Source organism: Oncorhynchus mykiss, chromosome 26, assembly GCF_013265735.2.
Source record: "Oncorhynchus mykiss isolate Arlee chromosome 26, USDA_OmykA_1.1, whole genome shotgun sequence".
Classification (NCBI taxonomy): domain Eukaryota; kingdom Metazoa; phylum Chordata; class Actinopteri; order Salmoniformes; family Salmonidae; genus Oncorhynchus; species Oncorhynchus mykiss.
The window spans coordinates 49,937,314-49,964,387 of record NC_048590.1 but is presented as its reverse complement, the minus strand read 5'-3'; the positions used below and the strand labels follow the sequence as shown (position 1 = coordinate 49,964,387).

Genomic DNA, 27,074 nt, shown 5'->3' with positions numbered 1-27,074 from the left:
CAACACACTTTACCCACAAGGCTCTCCGCTGGGTTAGCTGGCTAGGATGTAGCATGCAACACACTCAGCCAGGTCAGTTACAGTTTAGTGGCCTGGGTTCAGATATGAAATGACTGCAGGTCAGTTACAGTTTAGTGGCCTGGGTTCAGATATGAAATGACTGCAGGTTAGTTACAGTTTAGTAGCCTGGATTCAGATATGAAATGACTGCAGGTCAGTTACAGTTTAGTGGCCTAGGTTCAGAAATGAAATGACTGCAGGTTAGTTACAGTTTAGTGGCCTGGGTTCAGAAATGAAATTGACTGCAGGTTAGTTACAGTTTAGTGGGCTGGGTTCATATGTGAAATGACTGCAGGTTAGTTACAGTTTAGTGGGCTGGGTTCATATGTGAAATGACTGCAGGTCAGTTACAGTTTAGTGGGCTGGGTTCAGATATGAAATGAGTTACTTTTAGAATAGATCCTTGGTAATAACATAAAACAATGTTACTGCCAGAGTTACTTTTAGAATAGATCCTTGGTAATAACATAAAACAATGTTACTGCCAGAGTTACATTTAGAATAGATCCTTGGTAATAACATAAAATAATGTTACTGCCAGAGTTATGTTTAGAATAGATCCTTGGTAATAACATAAAACATGGCTGAATCAGAGAAGTGGGTCTTGACACACACACACATTGATGTTAGATGTTGCATGAGGGATAAGGCTGACTGTTACGCTACCAGCCATGTAATTGCATGACGTTACACAACCATAAACTAGCTCAAGGGGAGAGCAATGCAACACAGAGCAATTCATATCAATCTGTCAGTCGACCGATAGAAAAACATCTAGCCGTCAAATAGTTTCCCAACCAGGTGAATCTGACTGACGTCCTGGCAGCTCTGCTCGGGTGTTCAACGAGATAATCTGTCAAGTACACTACTGTAGAGGGGCTTGTGGGGATTGAACAGCCTGTGTGTGCGCTCTGTGTGTACCTAATGTAGTCTCCGCTGGGGTCAGACCTCCGGCCGAAGTCTACAGGACAGTAGCAGTGGAAGAACTGCTGGAAGAAGGAGCTGCAGGAGAGCCCACATCCAGCTGCCTGCGTTCACACTCCAGTCTGCATCCAGGAGCAGCTCCTCAAACACCTGCAATACATCACATATAGAAATATAACGCTAATAAACCAGCTCCTGGTTTAACAGACACCTGCTTGTCCAGAAGGGATACAGCTTTTGTCAAAATTGACTCTTCCTAGCAGGTAAGGAGAATTAGGTTAAGGTTAGGAGAATTAGGTTAAGGTTAGGGGAATTAGGTTACGGTTAGGAGAATTAGGTTAAGGTTAGGGGAATTAGGTTAAGGATAGGAGAATTAGGTTAAGGTTAGGAGAATTAGGTTAAGGTTAGGAGAATTAGGTTAAGGTTAGGGGAATTAGGTTAAGGATAGGAGAATTAGGTTAAGGTTAGGAGAATTAGGTTAAGGTTAGGAGAATTAGGTTAAGGTTAGGAGAATTAGGTTAAGGTTAGGGGAATTAGGTTAAGGTTAGGAGAATTAGGTTAAGGTTAGGAGAATTAGGTTAAGGTTAGGAAAAGGGTAAGGGTTAGCTAAAATGCAAAACATTTAAACTTTTGACGTCAATTTGACAAAAGCTGTACCCCATCTAGATATGACCAAGTCACCTAGGACTAAACCAATGCTCAAACACAAAAAAGCTCACACACAGACACACACACAGACACAGACACACAGACAAACAAACCCCTCTTCAACACATGTAACAAATAGAGATACAACATTATTACAGTTAGAGTACTTAACTGAAACAATAACAAAGTGGTCACCAATCCTCTTTTTTGGCAAAAAAAATAATAGAAAATGAGAACTAGTTTGTATTGGACAAATTCAGGTAGGTCCCTCCCCGTTTGGTTCTGTTTGGTTCCTACTGAAGATACCCCAGTAATGAGCAGATAGAGAGAGATAGACTCTCAGATGAGGGTCTGGTTAGGTGGTGAAAACTAACCCTCCTCTGGGAGTCTTTGGTTGTGCAGGTCTTTGCTGCAGCCCTGCTCTAACACACAGCTAATCATCATCATCATCATCAAGGTCACCATGAGAAGCTGATTAGTAGAATCAGGTGTTAGATTGGACCAAGAGCAGAAAACACACCTCTCCAGGAGAAGGTTTCTAGCTTGTCTCTATGTGTGTCTACAAAAACATACTGTAGGTTGATAATAAGGAAAAATACATGAAGAAGCATCCTCACCAACTTTATCTTCAGTGTTTGTGATCGAGGTGGCCAGGGAACCTTGGCCGGCTGGTCACTATGCCAGGCCTGGATACACCCAGATCAGGTGACTCACCTTTTTGTCCATATGATTGTTCAGTCTCTCCAGTGCCTCAGTCTCCCCGCCCCTCCACGCAGCAGGACCAAAGCAGTGAGTCTTAAAACCTGCCCGATAATTTTTGGTTGTTGTCAAATTCCATTAAAAATCAAACCGATTTATCATCACTAGCAGACGATGATGAGAGATACCAACACACACACACACACACACACACACACACACACACGTCCCTCACCTAGTTCATCGAGGGAGGGCACTCCGTAACGCTCATCATGATTGGCCGCGATACCTGTCTGGCAGCAGTCCATCTGTTGTCGGGTAACAGTGGGGAGGGGCTTCTTGGGCAGCTCCAGCCGGTGGACGATGGCCTGAAAGCACTTGAAGGTCAGCGGGGGCATGTCGTTGTTCATCTCAGTGATCCTAGAACAGAGAAACCACAGGTGTTCACTAACCAGGTTGTATTCATTAGTTACTGTACCAAATGGAAGAAAATGGACTGAAACAGGGAGGGACTACCTTAACTTTTCGTTGCAGAAGTTTTACTACAGTGTGCTATAATGAATATTAATGGGAGGTACTGCTTCATTGCTCTGAACTGCTGATATAACTTTTTCAAAGCAAAGCCCTCATCTGAATTAGATTTTTTTCCGATCCGTTTTTGCCTCTAAGATTTTTTAACAAAAGGCCACATCCTGGATTCATAAGGAGGGGGACAGACCAGAGTCTGTTCCTGTAAGGAGGGGGACAGACCAGAGTCTGTTCCTGTAAGGAGGGGGACAGACCAGAGTCTGTTCCTGTAAGGAGGGGGACAGACCAGAGACTGTTCCTGTAAGGAGGGGGACAGACCAGAGTCTGTTCCTGTAAGGAGGGGGACAGACCAGAGTATGTTCCTGTAAGGAGGGGGACAGACCAGAGTCTGTTCCAGTCTTCCCCAAAATGTACAGTACCAGTCAAAGGTCTGGACACCTACTCATTCGGGCGTTCTTTATTTTTACTATTTTCTACATTGTACCCAAAGAAAGTGTTAAACAAACCAAAATATATTATTAAGAGTGTGCTATAATGAATATTAATGGGAGGTACTGCTTCATTGCTCTGAACTGCTGATATAACTTTTTCAAAGCAAAGCCCTCGTTGAGCTGGTTGACAGGATTCCAAGAGTGTGCAAAGCTGTCATCAAGGCAAAGGGTGGTTACTTGGAAGAATCTCAAATCAAAAATAAATGTTGATTTGTTTAACACTTTTCTGGTTACTACATGATTCCATGTGTTATTTCATAGCTTGGATGTCTACACAATTATTCTACAATGTAGAAAATAGTAAAAAATAAAGGAAAACCCTGGAATGAGTAGGTGTGCCCATACTTTTGACTGGTACAGTAGATAAAGTCATTTTAAGAGTATTTCCTGGCATCTGGCATCTCAGCCCCTGGAAACGTCTCCATTCCTTCACAGAGCCACAATGGCATCCAAGGGTTATAATGAAACACAGAGGGAACCTTTTGTAAACAGACAGTCCTGTTCTGAGGACAGGAAGTTTGGGGAAGGGAATCAAGCGTGCACACAGACACACACACACAGGAGAGGGAAACGTTTTGAACCAATTTGTTGTTTACCTCAGTACAACAGATGCAGCATGTGCTGTGCCAGCGTGTAATCACAGTTAATACCCAAGTCTGCATCACTGAAGGTCACAGTTTTTTAATTAGCCCAGCGGCACGGCTGCAGTAGCAGCATTTACAAGTCAACATAATTCAGGACATTCAGATTACTAATAGCTGTGCCTGGGACATCGAAAAAGCTTACCAAGGAAATGTAATCCTGGTAAACTATTGTAGGTGTTTTGGGGGGACTCAGATGGCTTGTAGGTTTTCTGCAAGATACGTGATGAATGACTGATGTTCTGGGACGCCAACAGGAAAAAACACTTTTGAAAAACGACAGTCTTCAATGGCTGTGCAGCATTTACTGTGATATGGCCTCTGCAGAAGTCAGGGCATTCATACTTCTTGGGCATTGCTGAGCAGCGCAGAACTGTCGTGAAGGATGTTGTCAAGGAAGTGAGTTTGTGTTAAAACAGGACCTGCCACCCTCGCCTACCGTCAACCAATCATGTCAATGCGGAGCTATACAGGAGCTCTCTACATTGTTACAACATTTGGGAGGTGTACGGCATGTGGTATGGAACTAGATTGGGCCTTTTCATGCCTCCGGAGGCTCCACCATTGCGTCAAACGATCCATAGTACGGCGCCTCTGACCACATTTTCAGATCTAGCATAAATTGGCTCTTAAGAACTCCAAACCTTGTCCTTTATAACGGTTATAGACTGTGTTTAATATAATGGAGGAGGGAGGGTCAACCTTTACTGCCTCAGCCCTTATACAACAGTATCAGTAATGCAGACTGGCTCTACCCCTCCCTTCTCCATTATATTAAACACAGTCTATAAATGAGAAGCTTTGGAGTTCTTAAGAGCCAATTTATGCTAGATCTGAAGAGAGAGAGAGCGAAAGACTCAAATGCAGAGAATGAGAAAGGGAGAGCAATGGAAGTCATGAGATATACAGAGCAGAGAATAGCTCAGACTAAACCAATATTTTTCAGAAGTCCTACTGCAGTAAGAAAAACAGACTGAAAGATATTGTGCTGTAGACAGATAGAGCAGGAACACCGGGCATCACTCTAACAGGACAGAGACGCCTTGTCTGGCGCTAGGCAGACACATGCTGTCCACCATGGCTGACTGCTGCAGAGCTCCCCTCAGCACATCCTGTCCACCATGGCTGACTGCTGCAGAGCTCCCCTCAGCACATGCTGTCCACCATGGCTGACTGCTGCAGAGCTCCCCTCAGCACATGCTGTCACCATGGCTGACTGCTGCAGAGCTCCCCTCAGCACATGCTGTCCACCATGGCTGACTGCTGCAGAGCTCCCCTCAGCACATGCTGTCCACCATGGCTGACTGCTGCAGAGCTCCCCTCAGCACATGCTGTCCACCATGGCTGACTGCTGCAGAGCTCCCCTCAGCACATGCTGTCCACCATGGCTGACTGCTGCAGAGCTCCCCTCAGCACATGCTGTCACCATGGCTGACTGCTGCAGAGCTCCCCTCAGCACATGCTGTCCACCATAGCTGACTGCTGCAGAGCTCCCCTCAGCACATCCTGTCCACCATGGCTGACTGCTGCAGAGCTCCCCTCAGCACATGCTGTCCACCATGGCTGACTGCTGCAGAGCTCCCCTCAGCACATGTTGTCCACCATGGCTGACTGCTGCAGAGCTCCCCTCAGCACACGCTGTCCACCATGGCTGACTGCTGCAGAGCTCCCCTCAGCACATGCTGTCCACCATGGCTGACTGCTGCAGAGCTCCCCTCAGCACATGCTGTCCACCATGGCTGACTGCTGCAGAGCTCCCCTCAGCACATGCTGTCCACCATGGCTGACTGCTGCAGAGCTCCTCTCAGCACATGTTGTGTAGTGTGTCTTCCTCTCTCACAACCAGTAAGGGGAGATTATCAGGCTGGGTATGAGACTGTGTAATTGACAGTGTGTGTGTGCCCTTGTTCTGGATCAACAGGGGAAGAGAAAAGACGTCACGCGAGGGTTGACTTTGTTGTTGTTGTTGCAGTGGGCAGGGTCTCCCTTCACGTCAACAAGAGAAGTACAACTTCCCCTCTCCCTACATCTTCTCTCATCTAACCTAGCCTTTCCCATTAGGACTGGGAATTGCCAAGGGATCTCACGATATTATCACGATACTATCACGATATTTAAGTGCTGTTATGATATGTTTTGCTATTCTCACGATTCTATATGTATTACGATTCGAATACTAAGATTTTATGTTCCAAACATATTGCTCACTGTATGTCTGCTGCAGAGAGACGAGAGAGAGCCGTGATGAAACAAAACTGGCTTACCAATTAAGATGGGAAACAAGCGGTAGGATTATAAACACCAGAGTTTTGGCACAGGTACCGCTGACCAACGCTAGCTAATGTACCGCTGACCAACGCTAGCTAATGTACCGCTGACCAACGCTAGCTAATGTACCGCTGACCAACGCTAGCTAATGTACCGCTGACCAACGCTAGCTAATGTACCGCTGACCAACGCTAGCTAATGTACCGCTGACCAACGCTAGCTAATGTACCGCTGACCAACGCTAGCTACTGCTACCTACAGTAGCAAAGAAAACATTGTTTAATATATTCAGCTCCAGTCAACAGTTTGGACAGCTACTCATTCCAGGGTTTTTCTTTATTGTTTTCTACATTGCAGAATACTAGTGGAGATATCACAACTATGAAATAACACATATGGAATCATGTAGTAACACATGTTTTTATTTTATTTTTTTATACAAATCCAAATATATTTTATATTTGAGATTCTTCAAAGTAGCCTTGATGACAGCTTTGCACACACTTGGCTTTCTCTCAGCCATGCAAGGGTGGCTACTTTGAAGAATCGGAAATCTACAATATATTTGGATTTGTTTAAAACAAAAAAACTGGTTACTTGTGTTATTTCATAGTTTTGATTTCTTCACTATTATTCTACAATGTAGAAAATAGTAAAAAAAATAATGTAAATAAAGAAAAACCCTGGAATGAGTAGATGTGTCCAAACTTTTGACTGGTACTGTAGGTAGCATTAGCTAGCACTCGTTACATTATAGCTAGTTACTTTCAAATGTATTATATTCAAACAAATCCTCTACATACAACACCCCATAATGAAAGTGAAAACAAATTACTAGACATTTTTGAAAATTTATAAAATTGTAAATACAGAAATACCTTATTGACATAAGTATTCAGACCCTTTGCAATGAGACTCAAAATTGAGCCAGGTGCATTCTGTTTCCATTGATCATCCTTGGAGATGTTTCTACCACTTGATTGGAGTTCACCTGTGGTAAATTCAATTGATTGGACATGATTTGGAAAGGCACATACCTGTCTATACAAGGTCATACAGTTGACAGTGCATGTCAGAGCAAAAACCACACCATGAGGTCAAAGGAATTATCCGTAGAGCTCCAAGACAGGATTGTGTCGAGGCACAGATCTGAGAAAGGCTACCAAAACATGTCTGCAGCATTGAAGGTCAGCAAGAACACAGTAGCCTCCATTATTCTTAAATGGAAGAAATTTGGAACGAAGACTCTTCCTAGAGCTGGCCGCCCGGCCCTACTGAGCTATTGGAGGAGAAGGGCCTTCGTCAGGGAAGTGACCAAGAACCCGATGGTCACTCTGACAGAGCTCTAGAGTTCCTCTGTGGAGATAGGAAACCTTCCAGAAGGACAACCATCTATGCAGCACTGCACCAATCAAAGGCACATGACGGCCCGCTTGGAGTTTGCCAAAAGGTACCTAAAGACTCTCAGACCATGAGAAACAAGATTCTCTGGTCTGATGAAACCAAGATTGAACTATTTGGCCTGAATCATAATGTCTGGAGGAAACTTGGCACCATCCCTACAGTGAAGCATGGTGGTGGTAGCACCATGCTGTGGGGAGACGAGTCAGGATCGAGGCAAAGATGAATGGAGAAAAGTACAGAGAGCTCCTTAACGAAAACCTGCTCTAGACTGCTCAGAACCTCAGACTGGGGCGAAGGTTCACCTTCCAACAGGACAACTACCCTAAGCACACATCCAAGACAACCCAGGAGTGGCTTTGGGACAAGTCTCTGAATGTCCTTGAGTGGCCAAGTCAGAGCCCGGACATGAAGCCTATCTAACATCTCGAGAGACCTGAAAATAGCTGTGCAGGAACGCTCCCCATCCAATCTGACAGAGATTGAGAGGATCTGCAGAGAAGAATGGGAGAAACTCCCAGAATACAGGTCTGCCAAGCTTGTAGTATCATACCCAAGAAGACTCGATGCTGTAATCACTGCCAAAGGTGCTTCAACAAAGTACTGAGTAAAGGGTCTGAATACTTATGTAAATGTGATATTTCCGTTTCTAAAACCTGTTTTTGCTTTGTCATTATGGGGTATTGTCTGTAGATTGATGAGGGAAAAAAAGATGTGATCTATTTTAGAATAAGACTGTAACACAACAAAATGTGGAAAAAGTCAAGGGGTCTGAATGCTTTCCCAATGCACTGTAACTATCGATTTCTTCCCCATCACCATTTCCTATAGTACTCTTCCTCCTCGCACTTCCTTCTCTCCCTCGCACTTCCTTCTCTCCACCAGACACACTATCAGCCTGAATCTCCTCTCATCACCAGCCCCACCAATACAGGTGTGCAAAGCTCCACTACAGACAAACAGTCAACTAATATCAGATGAGAGCAGCCCCTCAGACAGCACGGGTGGATTAAGTTGCTCCTAAACACTGATCTGAGGTCAGTCTAGCATTCCCCTCCAAATGGTTACAGTTAAGTTGTGGGGATGGTAAGCTGATCCTAGATCTGTGTCTAATTGGGAACTTCAAACCAGAGCTTTGCCACTAAGCTGGTGGTGCGGTGCTAAGTGGTGGCATGAGGAGATAAAATTAACTCTGACCTGGCCAGTTTGTAGAGTGTGTGGGAATTTCTGACGTGGGTCTCCACACCAAACTCCCGTGCCATCTTCAGGATGGTGGCGTCGCGCTCCGTCCCATAGGGCTCTGAGTCGTACTCGAAGGTCAGCCGGGTGACATTCCACTCCTGGAAGGGGAAAGCGGGGGTCATTTTGGTGGTGGGGTAGAGAGTGGTCTTAGATCAGGTGTTTTCTGTAATGACCTTTGTGATCACTGTTTTACAGCCTGTGTTCGTAATGGCTGCTCAGTGAAAAGACCTGTCCTGATTTGTCATAGACGCTTGCTAAAAAACTAATGAGCAAGCCTTCCTTCATGAACTGGCCTCCGTCAACTGGTATAGAATCAGCCGGATACCCTTTGTTGAAGACGCTTGGACCTTCTTTTTTGATATTTTCAGTGGTGTTGATAACAGACACGCCCCCATGAAGAAAATGAGTTAAAAACAGGTTTCAGCTTCTGGTTCGACCGTGATCTTGCAGAGTTACTCCACCTCAAGAATTGCATTTTGCAAAAGGCTCGGCACATGCATACTCAAGCTGACTGGCTCTCGATCAGGCAAATTAGAAACAAGTGCATTCAAGCTATCCAGAAGGCCAAAGTTAGTTACTTTAAGGAGCAGTTCTCTCTCTGTGGGTCTAACCCCAAGAAGTTCTGGAAAACGGTTAAAGACCTGGAGAACAAACCCTCCTCATCACAGCTGCCCATGTTCCTTAATGTTGATGATGTGGTTGTTACTGACAAGAAGCACATGGCTGAGCTCTTTAATCACCACTTCATTAAGTCAGGATTCCTATTTGACTCAGCCATGCCTCCTTGCCCGTATAACATTTCCTCATCTCCCACACCTTCTAATGCGACTATCACTGATGCTTTTCCCTCTTTTTCACCTGCCCCGCTACAAACTTTCCCCCTGCAGGCAGTCACTGAGTCCGAGGTGCTAAAGGAGCTCCTTAAACTTGACCCCAAAAAAACATCTGGGTCAGATGGTTTAGACCCTTTCTTCTTTAGGGTTGCTGCCCCTATCATCACCAAGCCTGTCTCTCCTTTCTGGGGAGGTTCCCATTGCTTGGAAGGCAGCCACAGTTCGTCCTTTATTTAAAGGGGGAGATCAAGCTGATCCTAACTGTTATAGGCCTATTTCTATTATGCCCTGTTCAACAAAAGTGTTGGAAAAACTTGTCAATAATCAACTGACTGGCTTTCTTGATGTCTATGGTATTCTCTCAGGTATGCAATCTGGTTTCGACTCAGGTTATGGATGTGTCACTGCAAACTTAAAGGTCCTCAATGATGTCAACATTGCCCTTTATACTAAGCAATATTGTACTGCTATTTTTATTGACTTGGCCAAAGCTTTTGATTCCATTCTTGTGGGCAGGCTAAGGAGAATTGGTGTCTCTGATGGGTCTTTGGCCTGGTTTTCTAACTACCTTCTAACTACCTCTCTCAAAGAGTGCAGTGTATAAAGTCAGAAAATCGGCTGTCTCAGCCACTGTCTGTCATCAAGGGAGTACCCCAAGCCTCAATCCTAGGCCCCACGCTCTTCTCAATTTACATCAACAACATAGCTCAGGCAGTAGGAAGCTCTCTCATCCATTTATATGCAGATGATACAGTCTTATACTCAGCTGGCCCCTCCCCAGATGTTGTGCTAAATGCTCTACAACAAAGCTTTCTTAGTGTCCAACAAGCTTTCTCTTCCCTTAACCTTGTTCTGAACACCTCCAAAACAAAGGTCATGTGGTGTGGTAAGAAGAATGCCCCTCTTCCCACAGGTGTTATTACTACCTCTGAGGGTTTAGAGCAGGTAGTCACCTCATACAAGTACTTTCAGCGTATGGCTTGACGGTGCACTGTCCTTCTCTCAGCACATATCAATGCTGCAGGCTAAAGTTAAATATATACTTTTGTCCCTCTATCGAATTCACTCCCCTTTCACCCCAGCTGCCAAACTAACCCTGATTCAGATGACCATCCTACCCATGCTAGATTACGGAGACATCACTTATAGATCAGCAGGTATGGGTGCTCTCGAGCTTCTAGACGTTCTTTAACATTCGGCCATCAGGTTTGCTAGAACAGTAACTAAGACTAGTGGTGACTGTTTTAAGAGTTTGATGGCCTGGAGCTATAAGCTGTTAAACAGTCTCTCAGTCCCAGCTTTGATGTACCCGCACACAACTGTAATGAAGTGTAGTGTGTGTGTGTGTGTGTGTGTGTGTGTGTGTGTGTGTGTGTGTGTGTGTGTGTGCTCTGTACACGACCGAGGCACCCAGTTACTGCTCTTGCATAATTCATGCCCTTTCAAAAACAGGTCAATGATCGTACCGGAATATTTTATGCAAATATGCGTCTGAATAAAATGCTGAAAAAACCCCACCTAGACTAGGAGGAGCATCACCAACATGTATCCATTAACTATTGAGTCAGAACCCCGATCCGGACTACTGCAACAGTGGTGTCTGTCTGGGTGTTACCAGGTAGCGGTTCACAGAAAACACAACTGCCTTGTAATTCAACTCATTTGGACTGACATGGTTGTGTATCATATGAACACTAATGGCGTTGCCTAGGTGCACAGTGAGGGCTAGAAAGTGTACATGACTTACAGCAGGCAGCCTGCGCCGCCTTTCATTTAGAGTTTAATACCATTGCATCTGGGTATCATAAGCAATCTGACATATTGAAGTGGTGTGTGAACTCATTGCCAAAGCAGTTAGAGAGGCTATAGCTCAGCGAGCAAGTGCAGCGCTGCGAATGAGACAAACGGGCGATGTGGAGATCTGTGTATGTGTCTGTCTGAGTGCTTTTCAGCCTATCTACACATACCACATGTGTCATCCTAGCTGATTTGGTCATTCATTTGACCTTTCCTCACCTTAAAAAGGTCTTGGAAAGACATCTGTGTGCTGGCCTCGTACTACGAATAGCCTCGAATTTAGTGTCCGCAGGCTTGTGTCGAGGTCCTTCTTAGGCTACCAGTAGAAATCTGCATGAGAAGGATAAGGTGACAGATGTGACCTTAACAGAAGTGTAGTTCTTATCAGTACGAGAGTTTGTTTCCTCCTTACCAACGGACATGTTTATGTTATGTTCTTCTGTACCAGTTAGAATGTTAAGCAACATGTAGAAGAAGGACCTATAACATGACATGGGCTAACTCTGCTAACTCGTGTCTATTTTCAAAGGATAAAGCTGTGAACATGATCAACTTCTTAGTTAAGAACACTATAATAATATAGAAGAGAATGAAACATATTCTACGTGAACCAGTATCACTTCCTAAAAACACAACCACATGGAACAACTCTTGGTTGGTCCACATGGAAAACTAAAGGCATAGAAAACATAACTTGGTAACAGGAAATGCATGTATTTCCATGAGGGAATTCAAAAGTAATTTTGGACTGACCAATGCAGATAGTTTCAAATACATGCAACTTACATATCACAAAATGTTGATTCGATCAGAGCAAGCTTGGGGAAATCTTATTTGAGTCAGAATAGGATGTTCATATAATAGGTAAGCCTTACAGAGAGCAGATCCAACTGACTATCTCTTAGAAAAAAATATAAACTATTGGAACCAAGATTTAAAAACAACTGATGTTGGCACAAGATGGAGGGAAAGTTGAAGCATAACTAGTTAAACAAAATGTAACAAAAATGTACGCATCATCCAGTATAAACAAAGGCAGTGTCATACCTTAAAACTAACAGTGATTCAATAATCCATGCGTTCTGGGAATGCTATAGTCCAAGAATTATGGGCGGAGCTACAACATTGTCTGTCATAATTATTACAATGTAAAGTGATGTTTCATCCACCTGTCTGCATATTTCAAGACATGTGGGAGTGTAGTGAGATTATCATCCAGCCAGTTGGGTCTCTTCTCATCTTGACATGTGGGAGTGTAGTGAGATAATCATCCAGCCAGTTGGGTCTCTTCTCATCTTGACATGTGGGAGTGTAGTGAGATAATCATCCAGCCAGTTGGGTCTCTTCTCATCTTGACATGTGGGAGTGTAGTGAGATAATCATCCAGCCAGTTGGGTCTCTTCTCATCTTGACATGTGGGAGTGTAATGAAATAATCATCCAGCCAGTTGGGTCTCTTCTCATCTTGACATGTGGGAGTGTAGTGAGATAATCATCCAGCCAGTTGGGTATCTTCTCTTGGAAACGTGGAAATCAATTAATCCGCCACCATTAACAGAATGAAAAAAATGTAATGATTTATTATTAAAATAGCGTGGACGACCGAGAAAACAAACCGGTACAATTTAAGGCCATGTGGCAAACAATAACGCAGGCACTAGGGACGGGGGCACTAGGGACGGGGGCACTAGGGACGGGGGCACTAGGGACGGGGGCACTAGGGACGGGGGCTCGAGGGACGGGGGCTCTAGGGACGGGGGCTCTAGGGACGGGGGCACTAGGGACGGGGGCACTAGGGACGGGGGCACTAGGGACGAGGACACTAGGGACGGGGGATCTAGGGACGGGGGCACTAGGGACGGGGGCACTAGGGACGGGGCACTAGGGACGGGGGCACTAGGGACGGGGGCACTAGGGACGGGGGCACTAGGGACGGGGGCACTAGGGACGAGGGCACTAGGGACGGGGGCACTAGGGACGGGGGCACTAGGGACGGGGGCACTAGGGACGGGGCACTAGGGACGGGGGCTCTAGGGACGGGGGCACTAGGGACGGGGGCACTAGGGACGGGGGCACTAGGGACGGGGGCACTAGGGACGGGGGCTCTAGGGACGGGGGCTCTAGGGACGGGGGCTCTAGGGACGGGGGCTCTAGGGACGGGGGCACTAGGGACGGGGGCACTAGGGACGAGGGCACTAGGGACGGGGGCTCTAGGGACGGGGGCACTAGGGACGGGGGCGTGAGCAGAGGTGTAGTCGTTGTTTGGGTGCGTCTGTAAATTCTTGTTCCTATGTTTGTATTTGGTGTGAAAAATGTAAATGAAAAGTAGTACCGGTTCTCGTTTAACTTGCTTTAATGATAATGGATAATCATACAGGCCTGATAGTTCACAGCCGTTCTAGTTCACAGCCGTTCTAGTAATGACTTCATTCTTATGAACAAGTAGGGAATCTCACAATATAATTTAGTCTAATCAACTACAGTGCTCAAATCATTAACCATTACTGGCTTGGAGAGAATGGATATTTCCCAAGTGCACAACTTTCACCCCCCCAGCACAGTTTTATAATTGGAATGTGAACCAATTAAGGCCAACAGAGTGCTTTAGGACCATGCTGACGTCTCTGAGTGGTCGGGTGGGCTGTTTGGAGAGACTGGACTCCACAGAGCGGCTGACAGGCTGTGTGAAAGACAGCTGGGACAGCACCGTAGAGACGAGCATAGTGCAGTGTACGGGTTGTGCTCTTTCACCGAGTTTTAAAATGAATAGAAACTGTCTACTTTAGTTGTGTGATATAGCTGACATGGTAACTGCTGTTTAACTTAAACAGAAAATAACCTAAACTAGTGTTTATTCAGAGAGAGCTGGCCAAAAGTTGGCTTACATGATCTATTATTTTTTTGCCTCAATCAAACTAGATCTGAATCAAACGATGAAACCATCGGCCAATCGATTGAAGATTGATATTCTGACGTTGATATTTTCAGTGCAATGTGAGTTGTATTAGTCAGTATGTCAAAGTAACGTTGTTGATCTGTCAGTTTCCCTAGCTAATTCCCTACTATTCCCACACGGACACAGTAATAAAACAGCTTCTGACGTTACAGGCTTCACTGTCATGGTGCACAGTAGAGGTCTGAGCGAAGAATCCCGCTGGTTCTCTGTCCAACTCCCAGCCGCTACCGCTAGAACTGGTCCCAAAACAAACCGCAGTCCCATAATGTTATTTTAAGCGTATGTGACGCAGTTCACTTGCCAGTCACGGTCCCAGCAATTTTGCACCCTATATAGGTCATATCAAAATGCGCCAAAATAACTTAAGAAATAGGTTAACTTACCAGAGATTCTCACATGGCCCTTGCATTGTATTACTGGGCTATTACAGCCAATATACTAGATGTAGATTGAAGAGAGCAGAGACGCAGATACTTGCACTTTCCGTTGAGCTATTTTTATAGCCTACCTTTTAACAGTGGGAAGACGGAGAAATATGGGTGATCAATATTTAGGGCTATTTCTAGGCAATGTAGTAAATTATAACCTAATCATAGGCCTATTTAGGAAGTACATTTCCTTGTAAAGATAACTGTCCAGTGCTTCTCCGTCCAGCCTACTCTATTTAATTGAGCCCACATGTGCACCTAATCTGCCAGGTATGGCTACTGAACTGGAGGCAGCGAGAATGAGGACAGCGACACCTGCTAAATTTTGCAGAGTCCTATAGGATACAGCCTACCCTTTAGGAGGACGATTTACAGGCAAATAAATGGGTAATCCATACGTATTGAAAATGAAAAGGCGCACTTGAACTTTAATGCCAAACTTGGAGAGGTAGGTTACTGAAGTTGAAGCAGCGAATTCTGAGTGAAAAATGCGAATACTGTGATTTTAATACAATATGTAGGCTAACGCATACAAAGCAGAGAGGACCCTTTCAAAATAATCTGTGGGACAAGAAAAATATTTTCATCCCAAAGTCGTCTGTCTGACAGCCCGCTCCCGCCTGCAGCATGAAAAATGCTGACAGTGCCGCACTGATCTCTGTCGCGACCGCAGACATCCCGCAGGAATTCAGCCTTCTAGTGCTCATCATGTTTTAGCAGGATCAGATGATGACAGGGGTCCCAGCAGGGTAAAACAGCCAGGGAAGTCTATGGAGCTCAGTGATTTTTGCAGTATATTCAGTGAATAATTCAAAGTTCTATCTTGAATTGATGGGTAGACCTACAGTAGGTACAGGACAGCATGTTAAGCTTAAAGCTACAGTCTGGGATCTGGGAAAAACAGTGATTTCAATTATTGCACCATTGATTCTATTCTTGGATAATATAATGTATAAATGTACACCAAGGTTATTCTTTGTCATGCCTCATTTTAGGAGGATCAGATGGTGACAGGGATATCAGCAGAGTCAGGCAGCCAGGGAAGACCAGTCTGACGGAGGTGAAGTGAACTCTGCTCAGAGAAACGTAAGAAGTATAAACGGCCTGACTTCTGCAGAGGCCATATCACCGCTGCACGGCGGACATCTATTGGCCATGCAGCGCCTACTGTAGGTAAAACATTTGAGAGGCACATGAATGTGTGTATGGAGCTCAATTTGGCCTCTGCATGCTTCCAGAGGCTCCGCAATTGATCACACCATCCATATGGTGACTCCGACCACATTTTCAGATCGAGCATAAATTGTCTCTCAGCCTGTTTTGTGCAGTGTGTATCACCCGCCGAGATCTTTATATAAGGGAGCAAACGCATCATTGTTTTATGTAAATTATTTACCATGTCGCACAAATCTGGAACAATGACTCAACGAGGGGTAAAACCAATTACCAACGAGAGGTAAAACCAATTACCAACAAGGAGTAAAACCAATTACCAATGAGGGGTAAAGCCAATTACCAACGAGGGGTAAAACCAATTACTGCTGAGGATAAGTTACATTATGGATATTCTCCATAATAAAGAGTTAAGCTGACTCTGATATAGACCTAATGATTCAATAGTATTTAAAAAAAATTGAACCTTTATTTAACTTGGCAAGTCAGTTAATAACAAATTCTTATTTACAATGATGGCCTACACCAGCCAAACCTGGACGCTGGGCCAATTAAGCACCGCCCTATGGGACTCTCAATCACAGGCTGGGTTGTGATACAGCCTGGATTTGAGCCAGGGTGTCTGTAGTGACACCTCTAGCAATGAGATGCAGTGCCTTAGACCGCTGCGCCACTCAGGAGCCCCATCATTAAAGTGACTATGCATAGATAATATACAGTGCCTTGCGAAAGTATTCGGCCCCCTTGAACTTTGTGACCTTTTGCCACATTTCAGGCTTCAAACATAAAGATATAAAACTGTATTTTTCTGTGAAGAATCAACAACAAGTGGGACACAATCATGAAGTGGAACGACATTTCTTGGATATTTCAAACTTTTTTAACAAATCAAAAACTGAAAAATTGGGCGTGCAAAATTATTCAGCCCCTTTACTTTCAGTGCAGCAAACTCTCTCCAGAAGTTCAGTGAGGATCTCTGAATGATCCAATGTTGACCTAAATGACTAATGATGATAAATACAATCCAACTGTGTGTAATCAAGTCTCCGTATAAATGCACCTGCACTGTGATAGTCTCAGAGGTCCGTTAAAAGCGCAGAGAGCATCATGAAGAACAAGGAACACACCAGGCAGGTACGAGATACTGTTGTGAAGAAGTTTAAAGCCGGATTTGGATACAAAAAGATTTCCCAAGCTTTAAACATCCCAAGGAGCACTGTGCAAGCGATAATATTGAAATGGAAGGAGTATCAGACCACTGCAAATCTACCAAGACCTGGCCGTCCCTCTAAACTTTCAGCTTATACAAGGAGAAGACTGATCAGAGATGCAGCCAAGAGGCCCATGATCACTCTGGATGAACTGCAGAGATCTACAGCTGAGGTGGGAGACTCTGTCCATAGGACAACAATCAGTCGTATATTGCACAAATCTGGCCTTTATGGAAGAGTGGCAAGAAGAAAGCCATTTCTTAAAGATATCCATAAAAAGTGTCGTTTAAAGTTTGCCACAAGCCACCTGGGAGACACCAAACATGTGGAAGAAGGTGCTCGGGTCAGATAATACCAAAATTGAACTTTTTGGCAACAATGCAAAACGTTATGTTTGGCGTAAAAGCAACACAGCTGAATACACCAACCCACTGTCAAACATGGTGGTGGCAGCATCATGGTTTGGGCCTGCTTTTCTTCAGCAGGGACAGGGAAGATGGTTAAAATTGATGGGAAGATGGATGGAGCCAAATACAGGACCATTCTGGAAGAAAACCTGATGGAGTCTGCAAAAGACCTGAGACTGGGACGGAGATTTGTCTTCCAACAAGACAATGATCCAAAACATAAAGCAAAATCTAGAATGGAATGGTTAAAAAATAAACATATCCAGGTGTTAGAATGGCCAAGTCAAAGTCCAGACCTGAATCCAATCGAGAATCTGTGGGAAGAACTGAAAACTGCTGTTCACAAATGCTCTCCATCCAACCTCACTGAGCTCGAGCTGTTTTGCAAGGAGGAATGGGAAAAAATTTCAGTCTCTCGATGTGCAAAACTGATAGACATACCCCAAGCGACTTACAGCTGTAATCGCAGCAAATGGTGGCGCTACAAAGTATTAACTTAAGGGGGCTGGATAATTTTGCACGCCCAATTTTTCAGTTTTTGATTTGTTAAAAAAGTTTGAAATATCCAATAAATGTCATTCCACTTCATGATTGTGTCCCACTTGTTGTTGATTCTTCACAAAAAAATACAGTTTTATATCTTTATGTTTGAAGCCTGAAATGTGGCAAAAGGTCGCAAAGTTCAAGGGGGCCGAATACTTTCGCAAGGCACTGTAACTCGAGAGTAGCAGCAGCGTAAAAGAGGGGGTGGGGGGGTGGTGGTGGACAATGCAACTCATCTGGGTAGCCATTTGATTAGCTGTTCAGGAGTCTTTTGGCTTGGGGGTAAAAGGTTTCCATACAATTGTAGCCCAAAAGATGGACATGAATAAAATTGTTGCAAGCTGTTCAATATAAATGTATATATTGAACTTAACTGTTGTATTTTAAGCCCATAATTTACCTGCTGGCTATATTTCCATATGTTTTTATTCAGAGCCCTATACTGCACAGGTATAATGCATTATGTTGCAGAACACATTGTAAGAATGAATTGGTCAACTGAAATGTTGATAGAGAGACATCATATACTGTAGGTTATAAGCCTTACTACAACACATTGAAGGCTCATGCTTACAAGAAGTTATAATATATCTGCAGGCTTTAGTGTTCAAGTTTTACTGAAATGTATAAGAGGCATTGGGTACATGGTTGTCTCCTTATTATATTATTATACACAATATATTGGAACTATTCATCAATCTTTCACAGAATGAGTTTTTGGAATGTCATCTCCTCTGCGTGGGTGCAGTCCACACTGCCCATTTTGTTATCATGAGTCATTTATTATCTGCTTACACACGAAGGGTAGAAGGGCAGAGAATACTACAAGTAAACATGATATGTTGAGAGACAGGCACACCACCATCAACATTCCAAAATAACCACGGCTGTTAGGATTGAGACAGGCACACCACCATAAACATTCCAAAATAACCACGGCTGTTAGGATTGAGAGACAGGCACACCACCATAAACATTCCAAAATAACCACGGCTGTTAGGATTGAGACAGGCACACCACCATAAACATTCCAAAATAACCACGGCTGTTAGGATTGAGACAGGCACACCACCATCAACATTCCAAAATAACCACGGCTGTTAGGATTGAGAGACACAGACACACCACCATCAACATTCCAAAATAACCACGGCTGTTAGGATTGAGAGACAGGCACACCACCATAAACATTCCAAAATAACCACGGCTGTTAGGATTGAGACAGGCACACCACCATAAACATTCCAAAATAACCACGGCTGTTAGGATTGAGAGACAGGCACACCACCATAAACATTCCAAAATAACCACGGCTGTTAGGATTGAGAGACAGGCACACCACCATAAACATTCCAAAATAACCACGGCTGTTAGGATTGAGAGACAGGCACACCACCATAAACATTCCAAAATAACCACGGCTGTTAGGATTGAGAGACAGGCACACCACCATAAACATTCCAAAATAACCACGGCTGTTAGGATTGAGAGACAGGCACACCACCATAAACATTCCAAAATAACCACGGCTGTTAGGATTGAGAGACAGGCACACCACCATAAACATTCCAAAATAACCACGGCTGTTAGGATTGAGACAGACACACCACCATCAACATTCCAAAATAACCACGGCTGTTAGGATTGAGAGACAGGTCTACCACCATCAACAGTCCAAAATAACCACGGCTGTTAGGATTGAGAGACAGGTCTACCACCATCAACAGTCCAAAATAACCACGGCTGTTAGGATTGAGAGACAGGTCTACCACCATCAACAGTCCAAAATAACCACGGCTGTTAGGATTGAGAGACAGGTCTACCACCATCAACATTCCAAAATAACCACGGCTGTTAGGATTGAGAGACAGGCACACCACCATAAACATTCCAAAATAACCACGGCTGTTAGGATTGAGACAGGCACACCACCATAAACATTCCAAAATAACCACGGCTGTTAGGATTGAGACAGGCACACCACCATAAACATTCCAAAATAACCACGGCTGTTAGGATTGAGAGACAGGCACACCACCATAAACATTCCAAAATAACCACGGCTGTTAGGATTGAGAGACAGGTCTACCACCATCAACATTCCAAAATAACCACGGCTGTTAGGATTGAGAGACAGGCACACCACCATAAACATTCCAAAATAACCACGGCTGTTAGGATTGAGAGACAGGCACACCACCATAAACATTCCAAAATAACCACGGCTGTTAGGATTGAGAGACAGGCACACCACCATCAACATTCCAAAATAACCACGGCTGTTAGGATTGAGACAGGCACACCACCATAAACATTCCAAAATAACCACGGCTGTTAGGATTGAGAGACAGGTCTACCATCATCAACAGTCCAAAATAACCACGGCTGTTAGGATTGAGAGACAGGTCTACCACCATAAACATTCCAAAATAACCACGGCTGTTAGGATTGAGACAGGCACACCACCATAAACATTCCAAAATAACCACGGCTGTTAGGATTGAGACAGACACACCACCATAAACATTCCAAAATAACCACGGCTGTTAAGATTGAGAGACAGGTCTACCACCATCAACATTCCAAAATAACCACGGCTGTTAGGATTGAGAGACAGGCACACCACCATAAACATTCCAAAATAACCACGGCTGTTAGGATTGAGAGACAGGCACACCACCATCAACATTCCAAAATAACCACGGCTGTTAGGATTGAGACAGGCACACCACCATAAACATTCCAAAATAACCACGGCTGTTAGGATTGAGAGACAGGTCTACCATCATCAACAGTCCAAAATAACCACGGCTGTTAGGATTGAGAGACAGGTCTACCACCATAAACATTCCAAAATAACCACGGCTGTTAGGATTGAGACAGGCACACCACCATCAACATTCCAAAATAACCACGGCTGTTAGGATTGAGACAGACACACCACCATCAACAGTCCAAAATAACCACGGCTGTTAGGATTGAGAGACAGGCACACCACCATAAACATTCCAAAATATCCACGGCTGTTAGGATTGAGACAGGCACACCACCATAAACATTCCAAAATAACCACGGCTGTTAGGATTGAGAGACAGGCACACCACCATAAACATTCCAAAATAACCACGGCTGTTAGGATTGAGAGACAGGCACACCACCATAAACATTCCAAAATAACCACGGCTGTTAGGATTGAGACAGGCACACCACCATAAACATTCCAAAATAACCACGGCTGTTAGGATTGAGAGACAGGCACACCACCATCAACATTCCAAAATAACCACGGCTGTTAGGATTGAGAGACAAGCACACCACCATAAACATTCCAAAATAACCACGGCTGTTAGGATTGAGAGACAGGCACACCACCATCAACAGTCCAAAATAACCACGGCTGTTAGGATTGAGAGACAGGCACACCACCATCAACATTCCAAAATAACCACGGCTTTTAAGATTGAGAGACAGGCACACCACCATAAACATTCCAAAATAACCACGGCTGTTAGGATTGAGAGACAGGCACACCACCATAAACATTCCAAAATAACCACGGCTGTTAGGATTGAGACAGGCACACCACCATAAACATTCCAAAATAACCACGGCTGTTAGGATTGAGAGACACAGACACACCACCATCAACATTCCAAAATAACCACGGCTGTTAGGATTGAGAGACAGGCACACCACCATAAACATTCCAAAATAACCACGGCTGTTAGGATTGAGAGACAGGCACACCACCATAAACATTCCAAAATAACCACGGCTGTTAGGATTGAGAGACAGGCACACCACCATAAACATTCCAAAATAACCACGGCTGTTAGGATTGAGAGACAGGCACACCACCATAAACATTCCAAAATAACCTTGGGTGTTAGGATTGAGAGACAGACTCACCACCATCAACATTCCAAAATAACCTTGGGTGTTGGGATTGAGAGACAGGTCTACCACCATCAACATTCCAAAATAACCTTGGGTGTTGGGATTGAGAGACAGGCACACCACCATCAACATTCCAAAATAACCTTGGGTGTTGCGATTGAGAGACAGGTCTACCACCATCAACATTCCAAAATAACCTTGGGTGTTGGGATTGAGAGACAGGTCTACCACCATCAACATTCCAAAATAACCTTGGGTGTTGGGATTGAGAGACAGGTCTACCACCATCAACATTCCAAAATAACCTTGGGTGTTGGGATTGAGAGACAGGTCTACCACCATCAACATTCCAAAATAACCTTGGGTGTTGGGATGACCGTGAGAAAGCAACTTCAGCCAGATGGTACTTGGACACTAGTGTGAGGGACTAATGCTGCTTAGGCAACTAACTACAGCCAGATGGCACCCTCTGACCATACCAGTGTGAGGGACTGACAGAGGTACTCATTCTTTATACTGGTGCCATCTAGTGTTAGCTTTGTGTTTAGTAGTTTCTGGACCAAGTCTTCACGGACCGATTCCAATCGGTTTAACTGCGTAGGTCTGACACCATTAACTACCTCAGCTCTTCTCAGTTGACCAAACCCCTAGAAGAGGTGATTTCTGCTAAGGTTTCTGCTCAGGCATAAGCAAGTGAAGTATTGTTCTGTGTAAAAAAATAAATTTAAAAAAGGAAGATTTATGCTTGATCATGAATACAGATAAAATAACACATTTACAAGAGGCGAGTAACACGTTATGATTAAGAGAATGTCCATTTATTTTTCTGAAGTACACATAAGTCACATTCACTGAATAACTATATATTTTATAAAATAAATCTGTATCTTTTCTTAAAAACGTAATCTGGAGAATACCCGTAGGCTAACCAGCTTTGAAACCCCATGTACGGTATCTTCCAACGCACTACAAACCCTGAGCAAATAATATGTAGAAGAAAAACAGACTTTGTATCAAGTGGACGCCGAAGCAAAACCTGAAATCTGAGAGACCCACATTTTAGGATCTCTCAGATCACCAGCCTTGAGTCTTTCTATGTAAATTCCTTTTCTCGTGTCCCATTTCCTTATTCTCATTGGTCTGAAATGATGACACGACAGAAGAGGACAAGCAGAGAGGACTTTAGGAAAGGAGGGTGTTTTAGAGTGCAGGATCTCAACCCAGCACTGAGACAAGAGAGTTATGACATCATAATGATGATGCTCCCGCAGGCCACCTGGCCAGTTACCCAACCGTCTTCCTTCATGATTGAAGTTTTATGACACAGACAATACATCAACACAGACATGATCTTTAACATTATCTTTAACATTCCTTCTATAATCTGTTACTTTGAAGACAAAACACACAAAATAAACAGCCATAGAAAATCTCCATCTCAGGGCATAAACAGTTCAGATTACATCCTTTGTTGTCAATTATTCAAAATGTAGTGCCCCTACTGAAGCCAGAGAGAATCAACCATCTCTTTGATGGTTTTCACTTTTATCACCTACAGTGTCACTGCTTCAAAGATATAACGTAAAGCTGTCCATAAAACCAGCACTGGCTTAATCACTTATTAACTAAGGTGAGCTATTGTAGCCTTACAGTCGGTCTCCACCCTCCATATGCAAACTGTATACCCAACATAAGAGCCCCACTTGCCAGAAAACTGTCATATTGCAGTTTTGCGTCACATTCCTGATGACACATACAGGCTAACAGGAAAGTCACTTGATTTAGATACTATCCTACGGACATATGAATAATGTTCTGAAAGAAGAGACAGGAATGATTTAGGTTATAATTCATGACCCCCCCACACACTGAATAAATAACAGAATTGGACAAAATGACCTAAGGAAATGATAAAACAATAAGGTCCCACTGAGTAACAAAATTACCCCGTAGCCTTCCTACACCTCTGTTTGTGTTACTATAGTAACATTCATTCATATTGACAGCACACAGCCCAACTGTTCCAACAGAACATCGCTGTAGAAACAACTCCGTGGTTAGGCCTTAGTGTTTACATTGTCTTCTGTCACCAGCGGGTCACCGTCACCACCACCACCATGGCAGAAGGTCATCCTCATCCCGCTATACCCCCGGGTCACCACCACCACCACGGTGGAAGGTCATCCTCATCCCGCTATACCCCCGGGTCACCGTCACCACCACCATGGCAGAAGGTCATCCTAGTCCCACTATACCCCGGCATCACTCTTCTCCCCTAGCAGTTTCACTTTGGACTCCTCCTGGGGAATATGGACCTTCTTCATCTCCATGCCTTTGACCCAGGTGTAGGCAGAAGACCCACCAAGGACCATCAGGTTACTAGTCCACCACAGGAAACTTTTACTGGACTGGTTATAGACCACAGCGATGACCGTCTGAGCGCAGGCCTTGGCCGTCCCCGACACGTTGTGCGTCAGCGGGCTCGTGAACTTGATTTGGAGGCCCGTCACGTAGCCGATGGCGAAACCGAACACGCCGCCCAGCGTCATCATGCCCCAGAATGTAGGGTCACCCAGGCGGCTGAAATGAACGAGGTGGCCGACCTCACCGAAGACGAGGATGAGTGGGAGGAAGAGGATGCAGGCGTTGATGTTGTTGTAGAAGGAGAGCTTCCAGATGTTTCCGTCTACCGCCGGCATGACCCGCTTGGTGAAGATGGCGTTGAGGGAGACGCAGGCGCTGGCCAGCACACCGAAAAACACACCCGTCCACGACAGGGAGCCCGCCACACCTTCCTGGTCCACACCCAACCAGAATCCACCTGATGGGAGGGACAGACAAAGAAAGAAGCATTCACATGGTCCTTTAGCAGCAATACCTTATGTTCAATATATGGCCAATACAGGTGTGGCCCATGTAGGAATGTATTAACCTGTGGTGCAATTATAGAGAAGCGTGAGGTTACTTATTATAGGTTACCTGGGAGGAAGGACATTGTCTAACCAGCCTGGCTTGGGTATATGCCTTAGACATGAGAACTTTCTAGAAAGTCAAAGTACTTGCATTAGGCCAGATATAGGTTAGTTATTATTACCACCTACCTAGAATAATTCCACAACACAGGATGGCGTAGAAGGACGTCGTTTGCTTGAGGATCACGTAGGAGAGTAGAACGTTGAAGACTGTGCTGAGTGACCTGCCGACAGTGTAGAAGGCCACCCCTACATGCTTCAGGCACAAGTTGTTGAAGGTTATCATTCCAATGAACACGATGGACAGGGGTAGAACCTCCCGGCATACCTTTAGGTCGAACTTGACGGAGGGGAAGTCGATGACACCCGGACATAAGTGGGATAGCAAGTGCATGCCATAGCACAGTCCGACAGTCACAAGGCACTGGTAAAATGTCACAAATAGCGGCGCGTCCAAATCTTTACTGTCTAGCAAGTAGTTATTTAAGAACACCATGGTTATTGAAATGAACCAATAAAGTACGACCACACCACCTATTTTGATGGCTTTAAGTAGAAACGTCTCGCCTTTTCCTTCTTCCATGGAGTCCGAGCCTGCTAGAGCCATTCTCAAGATGTTCGAGCGTTTCAACTGCACCCTGTTCATGATTGAAATCATGGAGGAAGGATATAGAATAGGTTAAAGTAAGATAATTGCAACACTCTGCTACAAAGTAACAGTATACCTATTACCTTCGACCTATCGGATACAAACAATGAACGCCGTCCTCCGATTACGTGACAACTTCCTGGACAATATGAGGTACTTTTTTTTTTAAAGAGACAGTGCTACATTAATCCTGCAATGAGAAACAATTCAACTTGAAGCCCGAACGCAATATGCACATGTGAGTTCAGTCAGACAGAGTGTAGCCTAATATCGACTGAACAATACTATCAGAATGACCGGATATGTTTATGACACATGTAGCAGCCCATCAATATCAATAGGCCCACATTCCTAGATCACATTCAGACACCTTTTAAATAATGATGAGTTACTGATTTCTCTATATTTGTCTCTACAATATTACGATTCCCATCTCAATAATGCCTTACCTTAGTTGCCGTCAATATCTTTAAAATGTTCACCAGCTGGAGACGTGACTTTTGCCACTATAGCACGAGGAACGAGGAAGTAAACGAATCATCAATATTTCTCGTCTAGTTTACTCCTCCCACAGGTCCGGGTTGAAACACCCCTTTCTTGCTTTTCCTGATTTTCCACCAGTGTGACAGAGACACCTGTGTCTCTCTATACTACAGCCTAGTCCAGGTATGGGGAGCTCACTCACCCAAATCTCTGTCATTCATGCCTCGCCCTATGGTCATTCACTTCATCCACACACATAAACCCAGTAGGCTATTGTTACGGGAATTCCAGGTTAACAGATAAAGTCGATCTAATGCAACAATTCAGGGAGACGCCTCCAGAATCAGAGAAAATGTCTATGCCTCTTCACAATAGCACCGAATGTTCTGTAAACACCAGCCCGAGAGGCTTGTAAGGGAGCTTGAAGTCACAACATCAACTGCTACGGAATCACACAGTGTCACAGACTGACGGATACATTATCAGCGTGTCCTCGAATCCAGTCTGCTATCAACTTTAACCATAACATTCAACCCTGGGAGACGTGATAAGGTAGAACATCAGTAATTAGTTACAACAGATTATTACAGACTAACAAGTAAACAACTACTTCATTACTAAATATGGTATCAATCCATATCTACAGTAAATCAAATACAGGAAAATAATTTATCAAATGATTGCCCATTACAGCTATAAAACATATGTTGATGCTTGCTTGACGAAAACGCTAAAACCACAATATTTCCAGATTTAAAAAAGCCTAATGAAATATTACCCGTTGATATTGAATAATGGTATTAATAAAACTCTCACCTAATTAT

The 27,074-nt window shown here is 44.2% G+C and overlaps 3 protein-coding genes across 6 annotated transcripts in view; all 3 read right to left on the bottom strand.

The window, feature by feature from the left end:
• LOC110517837 (cryptochrome-2-like) overlaps positions 1 to 15,230 on the bottom strand; it is a 16,350-nt gene extending 1,120 nt beyond the window's left edge. The window contains exons 1-5 of one of the 2 annotated variants that reach the window (XM_036964503.1): positions 14,996 to 15,217; positions 8,858 to 9,000; positions 2,567 to 2,751; positions 2,347 to 2,435; positions 982 to 1,134 (exon numbers count right to left, since the gene is read on the bottom strand). In XM_036964503.1, coding sequence (XP_036820398.1) covers positions 1,003 to 1,134; positions 2,347 to 2,435; positions 2,567 to 2,751; positions 8,858 to 8,922 — 471 coding nt within the window. In that variant the 5' untranslated portion in view covers positions 8,923 to 9,000; positions 14,996 to 15,217 and the 3' untranslated portion in view covers positions 982 to 1,002. Of the gene's footprint in view, positions 1 to 981; positions 1,135 to 2,346; positions 2,436 to 2,566; positions 2,752 to 8,857; positions 9,001 to 14,995 lie in introns of both variants that reach the window. The other variant, XM_036964504.1, reaches the window with a different exon arrangement.
• LOC118944431 (vegetative cell wall protein gp1-like) lies at positions 13,157 to 15,592 on the bottom strand. The gene is made up of 3 exons (XM_036963633.1): positions 15,523 to 15,592; positions 13,534 to 13,756; positions 13,157 to 13,487 (listed from the first exon to the last, which is right to left on the bottom strand). Exons 1-3 carry the CDS (start codon positions 15,590 to 15,592, stop codon positions 13,157 to 13,159), a joined length of 624 nt encoding a protein of 207 aa, XP_036819528.1.
• Positions 15,593 to 23,789: 8,197 nt separating this feature from the next.
• On the bottom strand, positions 23,790 to 26,317 carry LOC118944495 (GDP-fucose transporter 1-like). Of its 3 annotated transcripts, none has more exons than XM_036964119.1 (3): positions 26,217 to 26,317; positions 25,248 to 25,756; positions 23,790 to 24,967 (listed from the first exon to the last, which is right to left on the bottom strand). In XM_036964119.1, the coding sequence occupies exons 2-3, from the start codon at positions 25,723 to 25,725 to the stop codon at positions 24,396 to 24,398; spliced, it is 1,050 nt and encodes a 349-aa protein (XP_036820014.1). In that variant the 5' UTR covers positions 25,726 to 25,756; positions 26,217 to 26,317; the 3' UTR covers positions 23,790 to 24,395. The 3 variants fall into 3 exon arrangements, with proteins under 3 accessions (XP_036820014.1, XP_036820015.1, XP_036820013.1); XM_036964120.1 differs by lacking the exon at positions 26,217 to 26,317 and adding an exon at positions 25,851 to 26,097; XM_036964118.1 differs by lacking the exon at positions 26,217 to 26,317 and having other exon boundaries at positions 25,248 to 26,097.
• Positions 26,318 to 27,074: the final 757 nt, after the last annotated feature.